The sequence below is a fragment of the Camponotus vicinus genome, unplaced genomic scaffold (assembly GCF_025532165.1).
Source record: "Camponotus vicinus isolate PSW18456_S1 unplaced genomic scaffold, iyCamVici1.0 SCAF_13, whole genome shotgun sequence".
Classification (NCBI taxonomy): domain Eukaryota; kingdom Metazoa; phylum Arthropoda; class Insecta; order Hymenoptera; family Formicidae; genus Camponotus; species Camponotus vicinus.
Window position 1 is genome coordinate 8,361,649 of NW_028141949.1, and position 10,102 is coordinate 8,371,750.

Consider the following 10,102-nt stretch of genomic DNA (forward strand, 5'->3'; position numbering starts at 1 on the left):
ACTATATCCGAGAGCGATTACGCGCACGCCGAGAACATCTGGACGCGATTCTCAATTCGAACGCTAGGCGAATATAGCGATTTGTACCTGAAAATCGACGTCTTGTTATTAGCAGATATTTTTGAAAACTTTCGCGATAGTTGCATCAAAAGTTACGAACTCGACCCCGCGTATTATTATACTCTTCCCGGATACACGTGGGATGCCATGTTAAAGCATACAAAGATTACGTTCGAATTGCTTACCGACATCGACATGGTCATGTTTATCGAACGCGGTATACGCGGTGGTCTGAGTCAGTGTTCCAACAGATACGCGCGTGCTAATAACAAGTACATGGAGTCGTACGATCCATCGAAATCATCGTCATACTTAATGTATTTTGACGTTAATAATTTGTATGGATGGGCAATGTGTCAACCGTTGCCTTACGCCGATTTTCGATGGGTCGATGACGTGTCGAATTTTGACGCATCGTCTATCGCGCTAGATTCGCCTACGGGTTATATCCTCGAGGCAGGGATGCCAGTTTTGGCCCACTGCACGCTACGCACACAAAGAAAGAACCGTGTACGTGTGGCGCTCGGAGCTCGGCAAGCTTCGGGCAGTAGAAGAGCAAACATACTCTCTACTGTCTCCTTCCCTCTCGAGCTATAGCTATAGCTAACGCCTCGAGAATCGTTTGTTAGCGGCTCGATCCGTAGAAGAGTGCAAACATACTGTCTACTATCTCCTTCCCTCTCGAGCTATAGCTAACGCCTCGAGAATCGTTTGTTAGCGGCTCGATCCGTTTATCAGATTTCGCGTCTCGCGTAAAAGCACACAAAATTTACACATAAATAATTAAATAAATATTTTAATCATGTAAAAATAATAATCAAATAAATCTAATCCTGTAAAAAATTAAATAAATTAATTAAATAAAATCTTTTGTTTATAATTTATTCAGTATATAAAAGATGTAAACTAATTTGAAAAATAAAGGATAGAAAGGGAATATAAATGATAAAAACGAATATTAAAAATGTAAACAAATTTGACAAATAAAGGATAGAAAGAAGGAGAATGTAAACGATAAAAATCTACTTTTGGCCAATATGTACGTTTTTCCCTCAAAAAATCATGCATGGTAATAATCTTCTCTAACGAATAATATTCTAATATGACATGTCTAATTTATCAATTCGTAAATAAACAAAGTACATGTTGCTCAACGGAAACCGCGAAAAGGTGGTAGTCTCTTTCGTCATGAGGAAATGTAAAAAATATTTTCTTAGAAAATCTAAGAAAAGATTTTCGTACATTTCCAAAGAATACAGAGGATAGAACAGAGGATAGTTATAGAAAAGATAGATATATAAAATAAATATAAAAAGATATAAAATTAAAGGAATATAAAGAATAGAACATAGAAAAAGCACAAAACCGGAAAAAAGCGCACATGTTTCACTTAATATTGTTACGTTCCTGGTTTGAGTCGCGGTCGAGTCTGTCTTGAAAAAGGAAGGTCTCGTTGTCAAGGGATTGTTGATGGGGCAGCCGTCATTTGGAGTCTGGGGCCAGCTGTCAAGCTGAGCGGACGCGTCTCGATTTCCCGTGTGATTATTATCGTTATATCTGTTACATTCTGTGTTCCCTTGTGTTTATTAAAGTTCTTGTGTTCTTGTTCAAACACGAGTGTTTATTTCCGTGTGCGCGAGTGCCGATCGTTGTGTCGCGCGATTCGAGATATATCGCTCCACGTATATATATATATATATATATATATATATATACACATATATATATACATATATATATATATATATATATATATACACATATATATATACATATATATATATATATATATATATATATATATATATATACATACATACATATATATGTATATATGTATGCATATATATATACACATATATACATGTATATATCAACGTATGAATATTTGGATTTAATTTCTATATGGTTCACTTGAATTGATTTAATGTATTCTTATGTTATATTTAATGCATTAAAATCCAATGATAATTAAACATTAATTTTCATGTTTTTTCACAATGAGAGTGCAGACCGATTCTTCTCTTTCAAATATGATTTTTTGAAATACATAAAAGCGCGTACATGGAAAGTACTGATGAGAACTACAGATTTTCTTTTTCTTTCTGTTTTATATCTTTTAAATTATCTTTCCAATAGCAAACTTGAAAAAAAATGAGAATGGTAGCAAAAATATATAAAATTTTGTAGCACTTAAGATTAGTACTTTTCTTGTCAATAAAAATATATTAATAAATATAAAAATATATTTTTCAAAAATTTAACATCATAATGATTATTTTATATACGGCATTGATATATTGTATACTTTTAAGTACCCTTATTATTCTCGAAATATTTGCCTTATTGTATTATCTGTTGATACATTACTGAATAGACATTGTGCCTTTGTTTATAAAATACGCTGCTTTCATATTGTTTCTGGCACTATCGCCGCTTCGCCGCTTTATCGTTTGCACGCGTGTGATCGAGACTTCGAGATCAAAAAGTTTTCTTCTTCTTTCTTATTGTTAGACTTGCGGTACTGTGTATTTTCTCATATTTCTAATTTTTATTTATTCTTTTAGTTTTTGATTATTTTATTTTTTTTCCTTCTTGTCTTTCCAATTTGTCTGCGTCTCTCTTTTATCTTCGTTTTTTGTGATCTTTTTGACATTTTATTTATTTATTTTATTCTTTTTATTTTATTTATTTATTTATTTTATTCTTTTTATTTTATTTATTTATTTATTTTATTCTTTTTATTTTATTTATTTATTTATTTTCTTTTTATTTTATTTTATTTATTTATTTTATTCTTTTTATTTTATTTATTTATTTATTTTATTCTTTTTATTTTATTTATTTATTTATTTTATTCTTTTTATTTTATTTATTTATTTATTTTCTTTTTATTTTATTTATTTATTTATTTTATTCTTTTTATTTTATTTATTTATTTATTTTATTCTTTTTATTTTATTTATTTATTTATTTATCTTATTCTTTTTTAATTATTACTTTTCTCTAACTTTTTTAGTTAATATGGAAACACCCGATGAATTAAAGAAAAGATCAAAACAAAAATTCTCGCTAGCTTGGCTTAGCGATGATCGTTATAAATCTTGGATTCGCCAAACATCAGATGACACGCTTTATTTTTGTATAATTTGTAATAAAGCTTTCTCATGTTCATCGCGTGTTTCCAGGCATGCGGATTCTGCGTGTCATAGAAAAAATAGGAAGGTCTTGTACATACTGATGACAATGTACAAGAAAAGAAAGCACAGTATAAAAGAAAATTCAGACAGCAATGGCTAGCTATACAAGATTTTAAATCATGGTTACGCGAAGGACTGGATAATACTAGCCATTGCTTAATTTGTGATAAATTTATTGACAGCACTTTACATCATATATATCGACACGCAGAATCCGACATGCATAAAACAAAATCAGAGAAAAGTAATATTAATGCGAACAAATCGAATGAGGATTTAAATGCGCAAACTGATGAATCTCTTTTGACATTTGATGAGCGGAAAAAAATAGCTGAAATAAGATATGCGGCGTTGATTACGGAGAAAAATATCCCTCATCAAACAGCAAAAGATTGTCAGTCTTTTCCAAGACAGGAAAAGATCCTAATGTCTTGAAAATGATGAATATGGATCGAACAAAATGCAAAAATATAATTTCCAACGTTTTATGTTCGGTTGAGACGGAACGTGTTGTTAATAATATCCAAAACACGAGATTTTCCATTTTTATTGACGAAACATCGGATATTACTAATGAAAAATGACGTTTCTCGTTAGATATGTTGATCCCGAAACTTTAGATATTCGAACGCAATTAGTAAAGTTAATTAATATCGATGCTAAAGATTGTAGCGCAGAAAAATTATTTAAAGCTTTTGAATTAGAAATGATTAAACTACAGATTCCATTTCTAAATATTATTGCTCTGTCATGCGACAATGCATCCGTCATGACAGGAAAACATTTACCTTTTAAAAAGAATCTAGAATCCAAATGCAAAAATTTATTAACATTTTCGTGTCCTTGCCATTCTGCTGCATTAGCTGCACACGCTGCATGCGCTAAGATGCCTGAATGTTGCGAAGAATTTCTGAGAAAAATTGCAAGTTTCATTAACAGCAGTCCAAAACGTTTAGCCATTTTTAATGAATTTTGTGAATGTTTTCAAGATACGAATCGCAAAATTTTAAAGTTATGTGATACTCGATAGCTTTCGCATTATCAATGTATTGAGAGACTTCTTGAGTCATGGGATTCGATAAAATATTTTCTTAATGAAATAGTCGTGAGCGAGAAAACAAAATCTGGGGAATATTTATTATCTCTAATGGAAAATATAAATATAAAAGCATATTATTTATTTTTAAAATATGTTTTAAATTTCTTCAATTCTTTTAATGCTTTTTTCCAAGCTTATGAAACTAGGATTCATTTATTACAATTGAAATCCGTTAATTTTCTTGTGCAAATTTCCAAACACTTTTTAAAGCCAGAATTATTACATTCACTTACAAATATTTCATTTCATGAAAAAGAAAATCACAAGTCTCTTGATAACATAACTTTAGGATCAGAATGTGAAGAATATCTTTGTAAATTAGTAAAAGAAGGACATGCAAATGTTATAACAATTATTCGACAAAACTGTTTGCAATTTTATATTACTGCGGCTGAAGAAATTAGAAAGAGGTTACCTATTAATAATATATTTTTACATAAATTACAAGTATTTTAATCACATATAGCTTTATTTGATAATAACAGAGAAACATCTTTTAACGATGTTTCTTTTATCACGGAAACCCTTAACGGCTTCGATCAAGACAGTTTAAAGAAAGAATGGTTTCAATTATATTTTGATTTAACTATGGAAGAAAAACAAAATCTTTCAAAAATTAATTTTGATAACATGTGGAAGGAAATTTTGAAACGTCAATCCATTAGCCATCCTAAATATCCGAATTTAAAATCACTTGTAAATGCAGTAAGATCACTGCCAAATTCTAACGCGGATCCTCAGAAGAGATTTAATAACACTAAAGATAATAACACTAAACTCTCTCTGTTTGTGTGTGTGTGTGTGTGTATGTATCACAGCAGAGATCAGGTCCCCGTCAACAAACGATTCTCGAGGCGTTAGCTATAGCTCGAGAGGGAAGGAGACAGTAGACAGTATGTTTGCACTCTTCTACGGATCGAGCCGCTAACAAACGATTCTCGTAGGGATGGGCGATGTTTTTCGATTAATCGGAGATGTCGATTCTTTAATTTAAATAATCGATTATATTTCATCGATTTTTTTGTCGGTCGATTAATCGATTTTCGATTTTTATGAGGCAAAATCGAAATAATTATACCTATCTTTCCTATACCACGAGGTGGCTTCCGGCGCAGCCTACAATAGCCAATCAGAGATTATTTTTTTTGCGTCACTGAATGCGTTCAGAACACACAACAGTTGATTTACTAGATTATATTACTAGATTTTATATATTATATGGCGATATAATATAGATTAATCTAGTAACGTTTCTTAACTGTTGTGTGTTCTGAACGCACCCAGTGACCAGTGATCCAAAAAAGATAATTTCTGAGGTCAATATTACATTTGTCGTGCGACAAACTTTTTAAGCACATTGATTGGCTACAAAATAGAGATTTCAGAAATTTTCTATACTCTAGCCAATCAATCCGCTTAAAAAGTTTGTTGTACGACAAATGTAATATCGGCCTGATTGGCAGTTGTAAGCCGCGCCGGATGCCGCGTCGTTATGAAAGGAAAGGATATATTTCGATTTTGTTACATAAAAATTGAAAATTGCTGAACTATTGTGTGTTTTGTGTGTCGTAGTTTAATGCGCGTCAGCGATGGATATCATAAACGGTAAATACTAACTATTAAATTTATACTTTTTTGATTAAGTGTATCACATAACCTCCAACATCTATAATTTTGTTTGATTTCCGATGATGATAACGTGACGATAATGTTTTACACGAATATACTTTTATTTCATAGAATTTAGGACGCACACAATATTTTAGAATCAACAAACAAGATTTATTTCTTGTACGAGGAAAAGTACATTTCTTTAATTGTATACATATATACATATTTCGTATTTATTTAAGCAGACATATGGGACTCCGGGGATCGATGTTAGATTATTATTTTATTCTTATCATATACCTTATATGAGTACTTTTAATTTTAGATAACGATAAGGCATTCGAAGACTTTCGCAATCTGTGTGAAAGTGAGAAGATCGTTATTAATGACGACGAAGAAATCGAAACACTGTTTGGATCCATTGATGATGTGGATTAGTGAGTGTAAAAATTGTTCACGATCTATGGCCTTGTTCACTTTATTGAATTTAATATCTGCCTTATTTTTATAGTATATTGATCGAGAATACAGAAGATGATGCTCAAGATTCTCAAGTGATAGCCCAAGAAGAGATCACGTCAACTGAAGCCCCACCAAAATGTTCAGGCGTAACAAAGAGTAAATCTGTGTAAGTTGTTTTTAGTATTCTTTGCAAATTTTTACCTTTTCTTAGGTTGTTCTGAAAGATTGTCTTAACCTTAACTATTATTTAATATTTAAAAGGTCAAAACAACCGAGTACAGCATGGCAATATTTCAAAAAAGAAAGTAATGTTACAGCCCGTTGTAACATTTGCAATAAAGTGTACAAACATGGCGGGAACACAACGAACTTATTTCAGCATCTTAGTGCAAGCCATGCATTGTTTTGCCCCCAAGCTAATAGACTGAAGCAAGAAGTTAATGTGACTTCCGGATCTAGTGACGATTCCATTGATAATCCTCCACAGCTGAAACGAGGAAAGTTCAAATTACAGGTAAAACAATATGTCAACAAATAAAAAAATAAAAAAGTATAATAACAAGTAAATAAACAATTATAGCAAATCGAAAAATGATTCATAAATTTAACAAAAGAACAACGAAAACAACAAATACTTTTGATTACAGAGAAATTTGACTAGAATCGACGAAGCATTTGAGCGTACGAAATCGTTTCTAGGTATGTATGCCATAAAAGAATTTTTTTAATTTAATTTTTGATCATTTAACGAAGGACTTGTGGTTTTATTTTAACAGAAGGAGGCAAGACGTTTGACAAAATTACAAATGCCATTTTGTATATGATCGCGGTCGATAAAATGCCATTATCTACAGTGCAAAACGAGGGTTTTAAATTGCTCATGAAAACAGTAGCACCTCTCTACACTGTGCCGAGCAGAAAAACCGTGACAAGATTGATAGACATCCGATATGATGTATTGAAAGAGCGCTTTATAGCCACTCTCAAAGAAATTGACTCTTATTCCATAACATGCGACAATTGAACGGATGTTGGCAACCAAAGTTATTTAGGCGTCACCATCCACTATGTAACTCCACAAATCGAAATGAAGAGTGGATGTGTTGGAGTTTTTCCGCTGAGTGAAAACCACACATCACAGTATCTCGGAGAGTGCTTAACTTCAGTTATAAAGGACTTCAATTTGGAGCTATCAAAAATTACGGCGTTACGGATGCAACCAACATCAAGAAAGCTGTACGCGACTTCGTGGGACAGGACAAACATTTGGCCTGTTTTGCGCATACTTTATCTCATCTCGTACCAGACGTACTAGTCGCTATGCCCACTGTGCGGGAAACGATTGCAAAAGTGAAGGCTATCGTCACAATCACAAGAAGAAGCGTCGTGGCTTGCGATGAATTAAAGAAGCTGCAAATACGAGACGGAAAAACGGAAGGAACTACATTAAAATTTATTCAAGTTCCTACACGTTCCTACACGTTGGAATTCGACGTTCTACATGCTAGAAAGATTTCTCACTCTCGAGGAATACGTTTATCCGGTTATGTCGAAGTGTCCGACTGCACCAGATATGTTAAAACGAGAAGAAATGCAAATGCTGAAAGATGTCATATCCCTCATGAAATCAGTCGAACGTGTCATCACTGAAGTTAGTGGAGACTCCTATCCAACATGTAGCGTTATCATCCCGTTAGTTCGCTGCCTGAAAGAGGCTGTTCGAGAATGTAAGCCTTTAACAAAGTGTGGACACGAGTTTAAAGAAAAACTCGAAGCAACGATTAATAAACGATTTAAAGATTTTGAGTTGCACCAAATACTAGCCATTTCAAACGTACTGGATCCGAGATTTAAAAAATCCACTTTGAGAGCGCTCTGGCTGCTTCTTCTGCAATATCGCGAATTAATGATTACATTAAAAAGGGTACCGTACAAAAAATGTATGAAAAAGTACCCGTTCAATCGACGGAAATAAACGATCTCTGGAGTTTTCACGACCACTTGGTTGCGACTAAAGCTGACTACAATGCTCACAGTGAAAACGTTAGTTTTGAAATAAGACAATATTTGAGCCAACCAGTCATCCCGCGCTATGAAAATCCTCTCAAGTATTGGTCATCAATGAAACTCGCATTTCCGTCATTGTATAAATTGGCAATAAAATACGTCAGTATTATTGGCACGTCGGTGCCATCCGAACGGCTGTTTTCTCAAGCTGGTGACATCAAAACCGACAATCGGAGCAGACTATCCGGTGAGCACTTAAACTAACTGTTGTTTCTCAGTTCGCTTGCACGAAAGGATTGGGGTTTAGAGTGACAACAAAACTGTTATACTCCTGCAATTGTATTCCTCTCTTGTTACTGTTATATGTTTTTTACTATGTAAGGCATGATATTTTTTTAAAGTAAACGGTGACAGTTCCTATTTTCTATCTAACATTTCCTATTTCTTGTCATTTAATTTTCAGTTTTTTATTCGAAGATTTGTTCCAATGTAAAATAACTATAAAGTATATAGATGTGTTTGTAATCTAATGCAATTGAGTGTTTTGCTATTTCTGTGACCTTTTATTTATTCATTTAAAACAAATGAGTTAAATGAATTATATATATATAAATTTTTAGGTAGAAGAACTTTGGGCACAACTGGAATGTAGTAATAAGAAACAATAAAATAACAAGATATGAAAAAATTCAATAATAAAATAACCCTACTTATCAATAATTTTTTTATTCGATTAATCGATTCGTCGATTTTTTTATATAGAAAATCGATTTTCAAAATCGATTCTTTTTTTAAAAATCGATGTTATTAAAATCGATTTTATTTTGAACATCGCCCATCCCTAGATTCTCGAGGCGTTAGTGAAAGATCGCTGGATGTTCTATTATTTAATTCCGCGGCTGCCGTCTGATAGATTTTAAATTCGTCGAAGAAGGATGAGGACGAAAGAACCGGACGGATGGAATCGACTCTTGTATCTTTTTTGAAATATACTCTTTAATGATCACAGATTAGGCTTTCTTATTTCGCTATTCGGAGGCGAGAGAGAGCCGTGCGACTTCGCTCACGCGTTATATTAGCGCCGCCAGCTTTCACTGCCACCCGTTAAATGTTGGCGGCGGCAGTTACCGGCTTTTAAATTAACGCCATCTATAGGTAACGTACAGATTTACAGCTTCGGTCATCTTGGCCTTACGCACCGTCTCGGTGCGTCGGTTGGTTCCTACCTTATCGACTACATATTTTATATTTTTAACGTTATTTACGTTGTTAGTTAACGACGCAATAAGTTAGAGTGACAGTTATTATAATACTGGTGAGTGCTCTCGGCGTCTTATATAGGTAATTGCACGTTTCTTTGGCCCTAAAGCGTATACAGTGTCTTATTTAAACTAATTTAACAATAATCTTATTGAATAATTGTAGATTTATGCCTTATTACTAACTTATTACTATACTTATTTTAATCATTTATAGAGTCCTTTAGCCTGACCCACGGCTTAATCCGATCCGCGGAAAGGATTGTGTCCAATGGTCTGGCTGTCAAATTGAAGCCACGGATGTCACGAATGACATACCGATTATTTCCCAGGCTTTTTGTAACTGGGTAATGACCTTTATAATTTGGCTTTAATTTTGTGTTCTTACCGGGTATATTACGTGT

The 10,102-nt window shown here is 33.0% G+C and overlaps 1 protein-coding gene across 1 annotated transcript; it reads left to right on the top strand.

The window, feature by feature from the left end:
• Positions 1-7,933: 7,933 nt before the first annotated feature.
• On the top strand, positions 7,934-9,140 carry LOC145963646 (uncharacterized). The gene is made up of 3 exons (XM_083085773.1): positions 7,934-8,266; positions 8,356-8,686; positions 9,060-9,140. Exons 1-3 carry the CDS (start codon positions 7,934-7,936, stop codon positions 9,089-9,091), a joined length of 696 nt encoding a protein of 231 aa, XP_082941899.1. The 3' UTR covers positions 9,092-9,140.
• The last annotated feature ends 962 nt before the right edge of the window (positions 9,141-10,102 follow it).